General features: G+C 41.0%; 1 protein-coding gene across 3 annotated transcripts in view; it reads right to left on the bottom strand.

Annotated features, from left to right (window-relative positions):
* Positions 1–4,796: 4,796 nt before the first annotated feature.
* Positions 4,797–18,512, bottom strand: part of zmiz2 (zinc finger, MIZ-type containing 2) — a 54,915-nt gene continuing 41,199 nt past the window's right edge. For all 3 annotated transcript variants that reach the window (XM_051938760.1, XM_022209030.2, XM_051938759.1), the window contains 2 exons: positions 17,198–17,407; positions 4,797–11,510 (listed from right to left, as the gene is read on the bottom strand). In XM_051938760.1, coding sequence (XP_051794720.1) covers positions 11,403–11,510; positions 17,198–17,407 — 318 coding nt within the window. In that variant the 3' untranslated portion in view covers positions 4,797–11,402. The remainder of the gene's footprint in view (positions 11,511–17,197; positions 17,408–18,512) is intronic.

Raw genomic sequence — 18,512 nt, 5'->3', positions numbered from 1 at the left:
CGGCCCTTCGGTCAAACGGACCGAATGAAATAACGTTCAATCCGCCCCTGCCCGCATCCTCCACCACTGTAGGAGTTCTTAAAGATGCTGTCCGGAGTTTGAATCGCAGCGTCTCCCAAAACACTGGTGGTCCCACCCTCCCTCCCTCTGATTTCGCCCCTTTATTTGTGCACGCGCGGAGTACATGAGAGGAGTGCCTGGAGTGCTGCAGCATCTCGCCTGTTTTGCTGTTTTCCCCTCTTCTACATTTAGTACATTTTGTAAATAATAAAGGAATTACATTAGAATGCTGTAATTGAGTCTAACTTGTCCTAATACCAAAATAACATGAATCTGCTAGGACGAACGAGTAAAATTTCAATATGTGATTACACTCGTGTATCCCTCTCAATGACGTTGTTTATCAAACTTAGTGCATTTACGCGTGTATAAGTGTTACATTGTTTATTTATTTCTATCTAGCGTTCAGAATTGCATGACTCCTCTGACGAAGAGTATGTCCCAGACACCCCAACATCTTCCTCCAGAGGTCGGGCATCTAAACGAAGCCGCCAGGCGGGCTATGGAGGCCGTGGTCGGGGAGCGACGCGAGCACCCCGAGCCAAAAAACATCCTGCAGTCTCTTGGCCTGACAAGCCGTGGGATTGGTAACTTTTCTGGAAGTTGCTGAGCCCTGATGCTCTCTCCTCCACAAGCAAAACAAATGTGCGCGCGGTTGCGTAGTGCGGAGCTCTCCCTCCTCTGCATGGGCTTGCTTGCTGTGCGCGTAACCGTTGATTGACAGCATGACAAAGCTGAAGCTCGAACTTGATTGGTCGGCAGCAACCGGCGCTTTTTGGAATAACATGGGGGTCTATGAGAGGAAGGCGGAGCTCAGGAATAAATTTTCATATCGCATTATACTAACTTTATATTATAGTATCGAACTAGACTAACAGATTTAAGCTTTGTTAAAAAATGATACATAAATTGAAAACAAACGGAAACTCCGGACAGCAGCTTTAAGGCCTTATATTTTCAGGTACAATGGCCCCAAACTTGGTGATATCATGCTGGAAATTGGTCAGTCGAGTCTTCACCTCTTGACAATCCCACACTGTGAAGGGTGTGACATTTCATGCAACACTGTTGCTGTAGCAACCAAATATCGCCATGAAAAACAAAGTGTCGTTTGACAGGTTGGGAATACTTCAACGCTCACTAAAATTACCACACACATTACCATCGACCCAAGGAACGACACCGTATGCATCTCGGCACTGTACGTGCTATAGCGCCCCCTGCAGACTTTTTAACAAACAGCCCCCCAGCACGTTTCAACTACATCCATAAAATTTGGGAGGCCTATAGAGCACATCAGGATGCACAAAAAAGCCTCTTAGAGCCATGCCCTAAACCCAACAGGAAGTACGCCATCTTCGATTAATTGTGGGATTTTTGATGATTTTTCTCATTTTTGAGAGTGAATACCTCCTAGGGGATAATTCCAGGAGACCTGAAATTTTGTCAGTCCACACAGCAGGACTTGGTGATGGAAAGTTATCAAAAGTTCAACCAGAAGCCAAATGGTGTGGCAATGGCGACCATCAGAGTTTTGATGCTTCGCCATGAAACAACAGCTGCTGTATAACTATCCTCTGAATGCACCAATCTGCCTCAGACTTTACATGTGTAATCACACTCCAATCCTGATCAATTCCATAGGCCAACATACCCTTTCAGTCGTGGTGCCACCTGTTGGATGGACAGGGAATGCTTTTTAAGTAGCCTGTACATGTTCCGATCAGCCTGAAACTTTACATGACTGATCAGAGTCCAACCCTCATCACATCCACTGTTTGAAATACACTCTCAGTCGCAGCGCCACCTGGTGGATAGACAGGAAATGCTTTATAACTGCTCTGAACATGCTCCAGTCTGGCTAAAATTTTACATGTATGATCAGACTCTGCTTCAGATGTGATTCAGAGGCCAACATACACTCTCAGTCACAGCGCCACCTGGTGGACGTGCGTGGATTCACCGACCAGCGTGGATACGAGGACCCGTCCATCGCTGCTTGCAGCTTTAATTATTTTTATTTTTTTTCTCCCGGCAAATTAATTGGCTTTTTGGTAGCCTTCTCATACCCCACAACGTGTGAAATTTGGCATGCACATCAGGACTGGCGAAAAATTTGATATTTTATGGGAGTTGCGCATGCGCATGCGCATGGCAAAATGGCTCTATAGCACCACCTGCAACATTGAAAAAGTGGTCATTAGGCCAACTGCCACAATGTTTCATTTACAGCTACAATATTATGTGGGCATATGCACCACATCAGGACACACCAAAAAGTCAATCACAGCCACGCCCTAAACCCAACAGGAAGTCGGCCATCTTGAATTTGCTGTAAATTTGTCAAAATTAATAGCTCCTTGGGGATAAGTCTGAGAGAACTGAAATTTGGCCAGTACATGCACCAGACCTTCCTGATGAAAAGTTATCAAAAACTCGGCCAGAAGCCAAAACGTGTGGCCATGGCGGCCCCTCAAAATACTGATCCTTTGCCATGAAACAGGAAGTGGTGTCTAATTCTTCTCAACATGCTCCAATCTGCCTGAAACTTTACATGTATGATGACAGTCCTGTCCTGATTTCATCCACATTGGGATATTCATTCACAGTCATAGCGCCACCTTGTGGTTTCAGGAAATAGACATTGTTTACACTTTCATGCCCTATTCTTACCCAGCTGATCATATTCACTTCAAATGCGGTGACAACAGGCTGAACACATTGATGATGCATCCCAGTGAAAATGGTGACTTGTCATCAAAGGGCGTGTCTGTGGCGGCCAAACCAATTTCGATGTTTCGCCATGAAAATTTAACGATTCATATCTCAGCTGAACAAGATCCTATCTGCCTCAAACTTCACATGCTGGACATCAGGTCCAGTCTGAACACATCCACACTCATAAATTCTGAAAAAGTCATAGCGCCACCTGTTGGTAATGGTAAGTTTAAGGCCTTATATTTTCAGGTACAATGGCTCCAAACTTGGTGATATCATGCTGGAAATTGGTCAGTCGAGTCTTCACCTCTTGACAATCCCACACTGTGAAGGGTGTGACATTTCATGCAACGCTGTTGCTGTAGCAACCAAATATCGCCATGAAAAACAAAGTCCTTTCTGACAGGTTAGGAATACTCCAATGCTCACAAAAATTACCACACACATCACCATTGACCCAAGGAACAACACTGTATGCATCTCGGCACTGCACATGCTATAGCGCCCCTACAGTATTTTTAACAAACAGCCCCCCAGCACGCTTCACCTACATCCATGAAATTTGGGAGGCTTATAGAGCACATCAGGATGCACAAAAAAGCCTCTTGGAGCCATGCCCTAAATCCAACAGGAAGTTGGCCATCTTGGATTAATTGGGAGATTGTTGATGATTTTTCTCATTTTTGAGAGTTAATACCTCCTAAGGGATAATTCCAGGAGACCTGAAATTTTGTCAGTCCACACAGCAGGACTTGATGATGAAAAGTTATCAAAAGTTCAACCAGAAGCCAAATGGTGTGGCCATGGCGACCATCAGAGTTTTGATGCTTGGCCATGAAACAACAGCTGCTGTATGACCAGAGGCGCCACTAGGTTTTAAGGACAGGGGGGGCTAAGCCCCTAGGAGATCCCCCCAGGAGATGCATAACTGTCCTCTGCATGCTCCAATCTGCCTCAAACTTTACATGTATAATCACACTCCAATCCTGATCACATCCATAGGCCAACATACACTCTGTCACGGCGCCACCTGTTGGATGGACAGGAAATGGTAAATGGTTGTATTTATATAGCACTTTTATCCAAAGCGCTTTACATGATATGTCACATTTACCCATTCACACACTGATGGTGGAAGCTGCCATGCAAGGTGCTAACCACAACACACCAGGAGCAATTAGGGGTTCGGTGTCTTGCTCAGGGACACCTCGACATGAGCACGATGGGCTGAGGATTGAACCGGCAACCTTCGAGTTACAAGACGGCCACTCTACCCACTGAGCCATGCCGCCCACAAATGCTTTATAAGTAGCCTGTACATGTTCCAATCGGCCTGAAACTTTACATGACTGATCAGAGTCCAACCCTCATCACATCCACTGTTTGAAATACAGTCTCAGTCGCAGCGCCACCTGGTGGATGGACAGGAAATGCTTTATAACTGCTCTGAACATGCTCCAATCTGGCTGAAATTTTACATGTATGATCAGAATGGTCCAGATGCCAATCAGAGGCCGACATACACTCTCAGTCACAGCGCCACCTGGTGGACGTGCGTGGATTCGCCGACCAGCGTAGATGCGAGGACCCGTCCATCGCTGCTTGCAGCTTTAATTAATATTGTTTCTCCATCAATGTATAAAATGTAGGATAAATGTTTGCTTAAATGAGGTTAATAGTTTATGCAGAATTATTAGAATCTACCTGATATTCGACCAGCGAAGTATTTAGATTAGACAAATACAATAATGCAGCACATGAAGCACTTTTGTTGCACTGTCAAGAAGAGCTTCAGGAATCATAAGAAGAATTACTTAACTTGACAGGGTATGTATAAAATTGAGGTAGCTGGAATCTATACAAGTTAGGGACCAAAATGTGAACAACAAAACAACTGCGGCACTGAACTTATATTTAGGTAAATTTTTTTAAACTAAACAATAACAATAACACACATTCAGACGAACATCAACACAGAACAAATAAGAGGGTTAAATGTGAATGATGGGAAAAGGAAGGAAGAGAGCACAATATTTTAATGCAATATCAGAAATATTACATTTGAAATATGGTGTTCTGAGGGAAAAGCGATAAAGACACCACACCTGAAAGCAGCTGTCAATTTGATACCCTGTGAATGGTGTCTTTGAAATGGTAATTTGGTGAAGTTGCACCAAGTTCCAGTGACTGAAAGGTACTTGCATGTCGTGATGATGATGCCTTGGTGGATGGTCCGGTCGGCCTTTGTTGATGTGGGTTGGAACAGCGCTGGACAGAATGGAGCCTCGGAATGATGGATTGTGCTCAGATAGGAAAACTCGATGATCAAGGATTGTTCTGATGGTAAAGGAGGACTCTGATGGTAAAGGAGAGCTCAAAGTGGTGCTTTCAGATGTGGTCTTTTAAAACGGATTCTTGCATCTCATTAAGGAAGGGGGGCATCTGGACCAACTTCCGTTGGGGAGTGCTTAAATCCAGATGTCCCTGGCATAATTACATTTGCAGATAATTTTGTGGTATCTACAACTCCAAAAATATTGTAATTTGGTGAACAAGATGTACCTAGGTGTATTACTGACTGACAGAGGATCAGAATGATATTAAACATGATCACGTGAATGACAGACATGTTACAAATTATCATATTGATACCAATCAGGACAAATAAAAGATTAAAGGCAAGGCAAAGATGTAGAGTGACCATGAAGTCATTGAAAAGTTCATTTGTTCTGTGAAATGGATGTACATGAAAAGGAGTTGAGTCCAGAATTGTGAGGCGATTGTCTTTGTCGGTTCTGACGTGAGTCCAGAGCTCCTTTGTCAGTGAGTGAAATGTCTTTAAAGTTGTCATGTAGGTTCCTGAGACCCCTTCAATGGCTCAGGAATCAGTCCGAATGTTTATCGGTGGCCATTTGGTCCCTTGTAGACCTGATAGTGGCTGGGGGTTTAAACCAGTCTCTTGACTGAGACAGGCCTAATTTACATCCTGGAGGTCTGTGTAGGGGAATCCTTTAAAGTCTGGTCTCACACTTTCCTGCTGATTCGTTACTTTGCACCCGCGTACCAGATCTGGAAAGCGTCTTGCTTGCAGTGCCATGGGGGTCTCAGCTCCACTGATCAAAGCGAGCCCTGTCTCCAACCTGTGCTTGTTAAGGTGGTAAACCCAGGGCAGGAAAGGGACAGACAAAATCTGTTCTTGTCCTGTTCCACTGTGGAATAATGGCTGGTGGATCCTACACATTACTCAAAAATAGATTTGGATGAAATTTTCAGGGACGGTCGGAAATGACAAGGATTTAGATTTTGGCAGTGATGCAGCTTATAGTCTGGATCCACGGATTTGTTACATATATCTGCATCCCTGCCAGCTAGTGGCACAGCATCACTGTAACGATAACAAGTGAACACTACATCAACTGACTGCTGAAGAGCACATGATTGCGATCCTAGTACAAATCAACTGCTGCAGATCACGAATTGTTGAAAGATTCCATCTGTCGTAACTCAAATGACTGAGCAGCCTTTGCAGAGTACTGCGCTCTCTGAGTGCTCTTCTTGTTTAGATCTGTGCTAAGCCTCAAACTGTCGTGTTTGTGGCAAAGCCTAGAGTGCAATTACTTAAATCGGCTCAGAGGAGTCACCAGCTGTAGTCAATCAAATCATAAGAGGCCATGTTGCTAAGAAATGGATATTAACACAACTGTCGACATCTCCAAAACAGATCATTCAAGTTGCTGTATGTATATTTTCTTATATATTTTGTCATATTTCCAGAAGTACTATTATAAATCTATCAAAGAACCAGGGTTGATTTTATGTGACGATTCAGGAGATGAAATTTTACAATTAAGTAATTAAGTATTCAGTTTCTTATACAGACCAATATATGCTTTGCCTCCTTACACATACAAGTCATGAGTAAATCTCCAAAACAAACCATTTTTGTCAAATAAAGTGATTTTTAATTTTGATTCTGAGTTTGAGGAGGGGGACAAAATAACTGTAGGTACAATGATGATTATGATTAAAAAATAAATAGAAAATAATGGCAATTACAATGTGTTACAAAATATGTGGAATAGTTTACATATTAAAAAACATTTTTTTCTAGCAAATTTGCAGTTAAATAGTCCATATTTTCCAAATATAACATTATTGTGTTGCTCAAATTGGCAAAGAACATTAATCATTGCTGCCTTGTCGGACCAGTCGGAAAATCCTTCATAGAAAAACGTCAGCTTTAAAAAGTGGTATTAAGAATAATTTCAACCTCTGTAACTGCATTAACTGGATGTCAGCTGACTGCAAGTTTTCTGTCATACATGCATCACGAATGTATGTATGACTGCGACATTTTTACAGTTGCTTTATAGTTTTCTAACATACAGTATGTATACAGTGCCAACAATGATCCATTATCCAACTAATAACATTAAAATTACCATGATTAACAATTCATTTGGTACACACACGTTCTCTAATGAAAACAGCTGATTATACAGGACACAAACCCGTGTCATGATGGGTTATACATGTCAAACCATTTAAAAACATACAAACGGCTTTCAGATGGCAGAAAATGCCACAACACACAGCTTGAAACCCCCCCAGAGAGGGTGAACTGACAGAGGGAAGAGTGGTGGTGGTGGTGGTGGTGGGGTTTATATTCATATTTCACAGTGCCGAAGGACGTCGGAGCCGCAATGAACCTCGGCGTTCTCCCAGCTTCACGTATTCTAAATGTCTTCTGTACATGTGGGCTGTATTTTCTCTGGTTTACTCAATGATCACTTCATGCTTAGATCCTCTTCATCTCATGCCGTCTTCACCAGGATTAAAATGAAATGATTGCTATTCTATATGTTGTTATTGTTAAGAATTCACATAAAATGACTAAAACCAACCATTCTGGGCCTCATGCAAGAATCACTTAGTTCTCAAGTTATTTGCAGCAATCATCAATTTACACGAGGTTAAAAACAATCATTTCACCTGAATGATACCATAATTATAGAGATTTTATTGACCAGTCTTTTCTGTTAAAATTCTGGTATTTATTTGGAAAATTTAAATAATTACTGAGAGTTGTATTATTGTGCAATTAATTATATGTTTTGCATTTGGTTTTAGGACCAAATAAAAACACTTTTGGTAGCAGTTTTTATTTGTAGCAGTCACTGATTACACCTGAAATTTAAATGTAAAAAATTTGAATTAAATTTTGAGCACAATACAGTAATAAAATAAAACTAGAATTAGTTGACTAAGTCGGGATAATTTGTAAAATAATTATTACTGATATTTTATGATATCAGATTGTTTATGAGCAAAACCAACACCCCCGCAGACAAATACTGGGCCTGGTGAAAGAACAATTTGTATTAACAGGTTGTTTCTCAAGTGATTTGTAGAATTCACAGATTTCAAAACTAAAAAAACAACTAATCAGTTAAAATTATAATTGCATTTTTAAAATCAGAATTCATGTAGAGTCACGGTCAGTCTCTAAATTCATTTCAATTTTTTTAAACCAAATATTTATCGTATTTATTGTTATTTGGATGATCTAATCATTTTTTTAAAATTGTAAATAATTTTGTTATTACATAATAGGCTTAAATTTTTTTTTCTCCAGTTTTTATTGGGTTTATGAGGAAATTCAACACTACTGTTACATACTGGGTCACATTCAGGAAATGCTTGTATGAACAGATTGTTATTTGTAGAATGAGTTTGAACATAATTGACTGAGATTATATTTTATCGGCCTATTTCAGCAAAGCAACTGATTTGTTTCAATATTCACTTTGGCAAGGTACTTCAGGAAGGTGTATCAGGGTCATCTTAGCTCAAAAAATAAAAAAATAAAATAAGGATAGCTACAGCGGCTGACCTAATGAAATGAGAAAATATTAACGACTTAATTAACTGGCAGCATCTATGGAGCAATAGTGTTTATCTAAACTTGCAAAATGAAGCAAAGTGGGTTTTCTTCTTCCGTCATTTTTCTACCTCCTCCTCAGTGGCTCTAAGTTTGGTTTTATTTTAGTTCATTCTTTATTTAGACTTTGAACCACAGGGTTCTTTGAGATTTAAAGGGGAACTTTGTTTTTTTCAACCTGGGGTCTGTTTTCATATGTCATTTCATACAAGTGAGTGATGCAGAAATGAATTTTCGACATAGCTCCAGTATTTAGCCAGGCAGGCAGCTTAGCAGCTCAGCTAGCGAAAAGTATGGGGCAACTTGCCCCCCCGCGTCAAAGTCTGTCCTAACGTGCTTTTTTCCCCCCACACTGACCGGCTCAGATAGTCTCAACGAGTGTCCCACAACATACTAGAGATGAGAAGTGAACGAAAACCTCCACATTACCTGGCGATCGCTCTTTGTCGTCACATGTATCCAAAGCTCAGGACGCTAGGAAGCAAATCTCGTTCCGAAATCGCGCCAAAACGTGTGATTTCGGAACGAGATTTGCTTCCTAGCGTTAGGGCGGACTTTGACGCGGGGGGGCCAGTTGCCCGATACTTTTCGCTAGCTGAGCTGCTAAGCTGCCTGCCTGGCTAAATACTGGAGCTATGTCGAAAATTCATTTCTCCATCACTCACTTGTATGAAGTGACATATGGAAACAGATCCCAGGTTGGAAAAAAACGACGTTCCCCTTTAAATCACAACCCTGAGGGAGACTTGGCCATTACAAAACTATAGAAAAATAAAAGAAAATCCAGCGTGATTTCTTACAATGACCCTGGTACACGGTCATAGCATGTTTAGGCAGGATGTAAACTACCGTTCAAAAGTTTGGGGTGACTCAGTAATGTTTGTATTTTTGAAAGAAAAGCATTTTATTTCCAACGAAGATCATGTTAAATTAATCAGAAATCCAGTTTAGGGATTGTTAATGACTATTGTAGCTGGAAACAGCTGATTTTTAATGGAATATCTCCATAGGGGTACAGAGGAACATTTCCAGCAACCATCACTCCTGTTGAATGTAATGCTACATTGTGTTAGCTAATGGTGTTAAAAGGCTAATTGATGATTAGAAAACCCTTGTGCAATTATGTTAGCACATGAATAAAAGTACGAGTCTTCATGGAAAATTTTTCAGTGGTAGTGTATTAGTATTTTCATGTCCTGTAATACAGTTCATGGATGCTAACTGTTACTTTTTTGGTTTTTGAAAGCAGGATTTGATGATTTGCGGTCTGAAAATCTAGCTTTTATTCTTTGGTAAAGGTCATGAACAGGTGGCATTCAACAGTTTTTGGTAAATCAGACTTATACAAATAATCTTCAGTCACCTGCAAGAAAGCTGCAATTGTTTCTCGAAATTATTATAGAAATGAACTTTACTTTGAAGATCTTTTGTAGGAACCCAGTGAAGTCAAAGTATTGAGAGATGGAATAACGTAGAGTTGGTTTCAGTGCTTTCATGTGATCTGTTGACAATAAGAATAATATAGAATATTTCAACGGTTCCCAAATGGCGGTGGTATTTGGGAAAGGTGAATTAGAGTTCTTTAGATGTGTTTATGCTGGCTGTGTCCAATCTTTACAGTATCGCTGTGTGCTGCTCTGAAAAATTCTTGCAACGCAGATATGCAGTGGGATCGATCGATGAATCACTGCTGCAAATTAGATCATGACTCGTTTTGGGATTAAGATACTTGATATCAGCATCAAAAACTGCTTCATTAATTATTTGCTGTGCCTCTGCTGTTTTTTTTTTCCTGAAGTTGGACACAATTTAAATATAACTTGTATCAATAAGGACTAAATTATTATTATCGGTGTGTGTTTTTTATTATGAAGTCACTTGGAATGCCATTTCAAAGACAAAAAGGGTCAGGCAAGAGGCTCTGGAATGAAAAGTTCATGTCTGGCAAAGGAAGAACCTGTTAAATTTTAGTCTGGATTTGGTTTGGATTGCATATCACAGGACAGTGTCCTTCTAGTGTCATAGAACTTTAGCCAGCATTCAGCTGGACACTTTTGGTGACTTTGGAAACTTTGGGATCTGCGCAACAATTTTTACTTTTAGTGAGTTTGAACAACATCTGGATTTACAGCATAAATTTGGAAGGATAAGTTGCAGTAAAACCTCAGACAATGTTGTGACATGCAGACGATACGTGTTTGTTAACATTGGGGCATGTAAGAGTCCAGTAGTCAGACTTTAGGAACCGCCATATCAATGTGTCCATTAACTTCCATTATCCTCCACTTATAAAACCTATAAATAGAAATCCTCCAGCCTGTGGTTTGTGCTATAGTTTAAAATGCTGGTCTGCAGTCGGAGCCTGCGTACGGTTCTATTCTTCATACTGTTCAGTCCTACATCCACACTGTACTGAGACGACTTCAGAGTACAGCAGGACACTTTAGAAAGACAACGATACACAAAAACACCACCACACACACATTCACACAGTTACCTTCACACACACACACACAAACGCTTGCTCTTATACACACACTGACGGGCACACACTCACACACTCGCTCTCACACACACAGACAGACACAGGTAGTGGGTGCAAACAGAGCCGGTGCTGCCTTCAGACGGCAGATAGAAGCAGAGGTTTGACTGGAAGCTGACCGGCGTGGACACGAACGTCGCATCAGTTGTTCTCGAACAGAGACAGCAGGTCGTCGCTGCTGTTGTTGGGGAGGTCGGGGGGACCCAGGTAGGACAGCAGCTCGTCTGGGTTGGTCAGCTCGGGAAGAAGCTTTAGGACAGACAGTGGTAGAAAAGCAAAGAAGGTTTATAGTTTTTGTCAGATTTTCCATAAACACCAAATGTACAGTTTTAGATACTGGAAGTCTGGGTCTGTGCCTAAATAAGCATACATGTGTTCAGAATTACACTTAGCTTCCTCAAAAAAAAAACGACAACACAATTAGTAGAAAGAACTAAGCTGCACTAAAGAATATCACTCAGAGGAATGATTTCCTGCAGTGTCTATCTGTCTGTGTAAACCAGGGGTCGGCAACCCGCGGCTCCAGAGAAGCATGCGGCTCTTTCGTCCCTCTGTTGCGGCTCCCTGTAACTTTGGAAAATAAATAATCAGCAGACAATTTAATTAAAATTTCTTTTATTATAGATTGTTAATTTTTAAAAATTGAATTCTAAATTTGAAGATTATGGTGATCTTGTAACATCAAAATAAAAGGTCTTAATTTTTTGTCTGTCAAAATATGCCTCCCAGCTGTCGATCTCCGACACTCGCCGGCCTGCGGGTATTCATTTGGAGTCCTGTTGATCTTCGGATCCCAGTGTTTGCTCTACATTCATTCATTCAGCGGTGGACCACCATTCCTAAATCCTACACAGTGTCCTTGAATGAATCCAGGGTTAAAAAAAAAAATGCCCACAAATTCTGTCAACGCAGTCTTCTAGTATATGTTCTTGTTGCAAAAATTAAATTTTTCGATTTTGATATATCACACTGCAGATTTATCACATTTCTCTAAGAAAAAGTCAGGTAATACTTCTTTCCAAAAGTGATATAGTACTTTCAAAACTGAAAAAGGATACATCAGTAAATGGTCATTGCTGATGACCCCATTGCAAATTTGTGATAACTAAATCTGTGGCAAATTCAAATACTAGTAAATTTACTTATCACACCATAAACCCATTTGCCTCAAACAAGAACGGTTTGTTACTTATCCTTATACTTTTCTTTGCAAAGATGCTTGCATTAGTATTATATTTAAGCAACTAAAGCCTAAACTACCTTAATAATTATAACCAGTGGTGTAGTCCAGGGTATACGGCGGTATACGGCGTATACCCACTTATTTTTCAGTTAGCATTGCGTATACCCACTTCTAATGCTCCCTGGTGCGCATCATTCAGTAATATCTGTGTGCCAGGTAGCCCTCTTTGAAGCCATGAACAACCCTCCTCTGCCTGTAATTGGCTGGTACATGCTACCTTCATTGATTCGATTGGTTAACTTTAGGGATGAGCCAATCAGAGGCAGAGTAGGGCGGGTCATACAGAGTACCAAAAATACACCGTCTCCTCTTCCACTTTAGACAATGTAGTTTTTACGCTTTTAGACGCTGTGTCTAAATTGTTTGAAGTCCAGTTCCTATTAATTAGTTTACCGCGTTCAGTGGTGGAAGCGGCTGACGAACTCCATTGCAAATGTTCCCATTTAATTTCGGACGCTAATTTACAAGATAAAATTAAGGATGTCGAATATGAAACAAACACTCGTGAATGGTGAGGAGCAGCTCTTTAATTCGGCATGAATTAAAAAAAAACACAAACTCGATTTACTGTGATATTGTGAGATTTGTTTGTGGTGATGTAAATTAGCCATTCAACAGAGTCCGCTAACATTAAAGTGACTGTGACAGTGTCTGTGTTGACAGACGTAGAAAATACGTCAGGGTTTTATTTAGGTTGTTAATATGTAATAGTCTGTTGCTACTTTTGAAGGTAAAAAAATACTTGTAGTTTGCTGGCTGTTAGTTCCGCCATTTGTTTTGTTTGCTGTTTGTGCTTTATTAGAACAGGGTCATGTGAATAAAAAGTTTTGCTATTTTTAATAGTAGTGCTGATTTCAACCCCCAAATGTCCGTGAAAAAGACTGACATGACAGGCTCCGCACGCAGATTCACCTCGAATCAGGAAGCGCCTTCATCAGCGTAGCCGGCTAATTAATATTTATGTCCGTCAGATTACCAGCCAATCACGAAGCGCGTTCATCAGCCGGCTCATTAATATTTATGTACGGGTCATTAATATTTATGATAAGGGAAAGTTCCGTATCTGTAGGCCACAGGCTATGGGTCCGTATCTGTAGACACTACCAACGTTATTCTAACGTAAGTCTGAAGCTAGCTAGGTTGGGATAATGTGCGAAAACATCTAGGCTGGTAGTTGATTTTAAAGTAAGTAAAAACACAAGAATGGGGACAGGTAGTTTAAGATTCGACCTAAAACAATATTGAGGTTTTATTCATGATGAAATATGAACAAGGATGCACTGTCAACTTCATATTTGAAGTATTTTATTTAAATAAATGTTCAAAAGTAACTGAAACACCATATTTGCCTCATGATAAATACATGTTACATAAATCCAGTTTGCTTGTGTGACCAGTAATAACTACAAACTGCTCCTAATCAAGTCATGATAATTTTATAATAGTGGGCAAGTAGAAATGACTGAATAAATTGAATAGAGTAGTCTTCTATGTCACTGTTTCTAAAACAGGGCGTTTTTCTGGACTAATTAAAAAAAAAGGTGAAAATTAAGAGTATACCCACTTCTCCAGGGACCACTACACCACTGATTATAACAATGTGTTACACACTTTCTTACCGGCCAGATATAGGCTTATACTATACAAAAACTTCAGAACATACTTGCCTGAAAATCCTTAAACTAAAGCAACAATTCGTAGATGTGGTATGCCACAATGCTGACTATCACTAATTACGATTCTACTCCAAATCCATCGCTGCAGACTTATTGGGACTTACATATTGGAAATGATACAATGGACAGATGGGAAACATTATAAAGCATTTTGTAGAAGTGCTACAGTTAAAAAGCACCACATAAATGTAGACCATTTACCATTTAACATTAGCATCATTCAGTCTGAGAGCTTGTGGTTCATTAGTTCTGGTAGAATGCATCTCACCCTCGTCCCACTCAGACTTTCATGTTCCTTGCCGTTCTACAACTGTCTATCTAATATGGCAAAGGGCGGATATGATCTCTGTACAGACAAACCCTTTCGTACTTCAGCACTACAGATAGAAAGATAAATATAAGACTCCTACAGTTCTGTCACTGATCATCATCTTCTTTTCCCTTCAGGGGTCGCCACAGCGAAACAGTTGCCTCCATCTAACCCTGTCTTCTGCATCCTCTTCTCTCACACCAACTACCTTCATGTCCTCTTTAACCACATCCATAAACCTCCTCTTTGGTCTTCCTCTAGGCCTCCTGCCTGGCAGTGGGAAACTCAGCATCCTTCTACCAATATATTCACTCTCTCCTCTGGACATGTCCGAACCATCTCAGTCTGGCCTCTCTGACTTTATCTCCAAAGCCTCTAACATGTGCTGTCCCTCTGATGTACTCATTCCTGATCCTATCCATCCTGGTCACTCCCAAAGAGAACCTCAGCATCTTCAGTTCTGCTACCTCCAGCTCTGCCTCCTGTCTTTTCCTCAGGGACACTGTCTCCAGACCAAACAACATGGCTGGTCTCACCAAAGTTTTGTAAACCTTTCCTTTCATTTTAGCTGAAACTCTTCTATCACACCTGACACTTTTCTCCAGCCGTTCCAGCCTGCCTGTACACGCTTCTTCACCTCTTTTCCACACTCTCCATTGCTCTGGACTGTTGACCCTAAGTACTTAGAATCCTCCACATTCTTGATCTCTTCTCCCTGTAACCTCACTCTTCCACTTGGGTCCCTCTCATTCACACACAGATACTCCGTCTTGCTGCGGCTAACCTTCATTCCTCTCATTTCCAGGGCAAACCTCCATGCCTCTAGCTTCTCCTCCACCTGTTGTGGAGCATACCCACTAACAACACTGAACATCACACCTTCGATTTCTAGCTTCAGGCTCATCACTCGATCTGACACTCTTTTTACCTCCAGGACATTCCTAACAAACTCCTCCTTCAAGATAACTCCTACTCCATTTCTCTTCCTATCTACACCATGGTAGAAGAACTTGAACCCTGCCCCTAAACTTCTAGCTTTACTACCTTTCCACCTGGTCTCCTGGACACACAGTATGTCCACCTTCCTCCTCTGCATCATGTCAACCAGCTCTCTACCTTTTCCTGTCATAGTTTCAACATTCAAAGTCCCTACTCTCAGTCCTAGCCTCTTGGTGTTCCTCTTCTCTCTCTTCCTACGAACACACCTTCCTCCCCTCCTTCTTCGACCAACAGTCGTCCATTTTCCACCGGCACCCTGTAGGTCGACAGCACCGATGGCGGTTGTTGTTAACCCGGGCCTCGACCGATCCAGTATGGAAGTCATACATTTGATTCACATGTTTGATTTGGCCAAAGTTTTACATTGGATGCCCTTCCTGACACAACCCTCTGTATTTATCCATGCTTGGGACCGGCACAATAAGACACTGGCTTGTGTCCCTTGCGGCTACAGTTATGTCACTGATAATTAAACAAATGTTTATGACAAGCTCACATATATTTTTCTATAATATTTATTAGCAGTTGTCTGGAAAACACAGATATGCTGTTCAGAGATGGGATGTGACCTCTATGTCTCAGGAGAACCTAACCCTGTAGTCCTCAACTTGCCATTTTCAGTGAGCATATTGCTGCTCAGAGGTGGTCGTTGCCGTTTCCTGTCAAGTGGAATTTTAAAAACGGTGGCATGTAGACAGAGGCAGGGGAGGGGAAAGTCGAACAGGACTATTGGGAACTGACACATTTTTGGAGTCTGCTTCAAGTGGACACTTTAGGAACAGCAATATAATAATATTGGAGGAAGTATAGCCTCAGGTTGAGTTTACATCGATCAGCCACAGCATTATGACCACTGACAGGTGAAGTGAATCACATCGATCATCTTGTTTTAATGCAGTGTTCTGCTGGGAAACCTTGAGTCCTGACATTCATATGGATGTCTGACATGGACCACCCACCTAAACATCGCAGGTCAAGCAACCCCCCACCCCCATGACAACAGCAGTCCTTGATGCCAGTTGCCACCCTCAACAGGACAATACACCCTGACACACAGGGGAACACGACAGAGCTAAGGTGTTCACCCAGACTCCCCAGATCTGAATCTTATTGAGCATCTGTGGGATATACCAGGATAAGCCTGATCTAGGAAAGTCCCACCCTGCAACCCACAGGACACAGAATTCACTGCCACCATCCCGGTGCCACAGGACATCCCCAGATGCCTGATCGGTGTATTCCACTAATTATTTTGTTTTGGATGTTTTCTACTGGAAGAGGATTCATTTTGTTACTACTCCAAAGCAGAAATCAAAATGAATGGATTGCTTTTGGCAAATTAGTCACACAGTTTTTCTTTCTTTCAACACGCTCAATATTTTTTTTGTAAAGAAGTGAGTTGTTTAGTTTTAGAGTTTCTGGATCTGAAATTAGATTTTTCTATTTTGGAAATATCCTCAAAGTTCTCAGTAAAAGCAACACAAATCTTCTGGATATTTTATGGCTGTAGGGAAAAATAAACTAATTAATGAGTTACATTTTCCAGGAAAAACTCCACCATTGCCCTTCTTTTCAAGACAGCAAATTATATTTGTTCAATGAAGAAAGATGATTTTTACCCTTTTAAAGAAAGTCAAAAACATAAAACACAAGGACATACAAAATATGAATGATCATGAGGTTACTTCTGTCCTGTAAGTGAACTCACATCCAGTGCGTGATCGGCTCCGTCTCCTCCAGGAGCTCCAGGGCCACCCAGACCAAAAGAGCCGTCACCCTGCAGTCGAGAATTCTGGGTATTGGCGCTCCGCTGTGGCAGCGGGCTGCCGGCATCACCGAGATTCTGGTTGCCATGGACACCTGAAGCATGCTGCTGGAGGAGGTTATGGGAGTGATCGATTCGCCCAGCGTGAGCCGTCTGCCAGCAAAGAAAGTGAGAAACAGAAACAGGGAGGGAATATTTATTTTATGGCAACAAAAAAGACAAAGTGCTGCAAGACGTCTCCATTATTTCACCATAAATAACATTCTGCATGTGGAAAATTACTAAGGCTTGCTCTCAAGAGGCTAATGAGCAGAAGTGTGTGACAGTAGAAGAGGATGGACCTTTAAGAAGCAGCTGTGTGAGACAGGTGGGATGTGGCTTAGGACTGCATGTGTGAGCAAATATCTGCTCAGTCAGCGCTGTCTACTTCAGCTCCAGTTAAAGACTCTTAACTGAACTTACAGGCCAGAAGGAAGAGACAGTCAGTGCTGTGTAATTCAGACTGAAGGTTGATGTGATTTCAGGCTGTTTCAGGTGAAAGTCAACCAGTCAACAGCTAAGGTGGAGCTCTGTGAGGCTGCTAACATGGTGTTTTAAGTCAGATGGTGACTACAAATGAGCTGCTTAGTCTATCACTCAATCAGAAGACAATCAACCATAATTAAATAATAGTTTTTTAAAATATGCTTTAAGAAAAAAAAATAATGATCTGGTTTTGGACTCTCAGACGTGACTTTTTTTTTTTCTTCAGGGATGTTATATTTCAGAATGTTGAGAGTACTTTGATGAGATGAAGGCACAGTTCAGTGTAATTCCTAATATCTTTGTTTTTCGCAGTGAAGTTTGAAAAACGTCTTATCACTAAAATTACACCACTTACTAGAGGCAGAAACTGTAAGAGCAGAAAACATTATCAGAATTTCAACCTTTCCATCCCATCCTTGAACTAATCACGGGTGGTTTTGTGTGGGAAATTAGCCAAACTGAAAAGCAACGACTGCCTTATCTGCAGCTAACAGCTACGTACAACCTGTTTGCACAATATAGCAAAGAGACAAGTTTGGAAACAAATGAAAAATGCAGCAAACTATAATTTTTATATGGAGTCACACTTTTCCCCAATACTGGCAACACATTTTGCCACCGAGAATTTATTTATTTTTTTCTATTTTTGTAAAATGCACTTCCAGTCAAAAGTTTGGACACACCTTCTCATCTAATGATTTTCATTTAGTTATATTATATATTGCAGATTAAT

The sequence above is a fragment of the Acanthochromis polyacanthus genome, chromosome 18, assembly GCF_021347895.1.
Source record: "Acanthochromis polyacanthus isolate Apoly-LR-REF ecotype Palm Island chromosome 18, KAUST_Apoly_ChrSc, whole genome shotgun sequence".
In the NCBI taxonomy this organism is placed as follows: Eukaryota; Metazoa; Chordata; class Actinopteri; family Pomacentridae; genus Acanthochromis; species Acanthochromis polyacanthus.
This window is presented reverse-complemented; position numbering and strand designations above follow the sequence as displayed.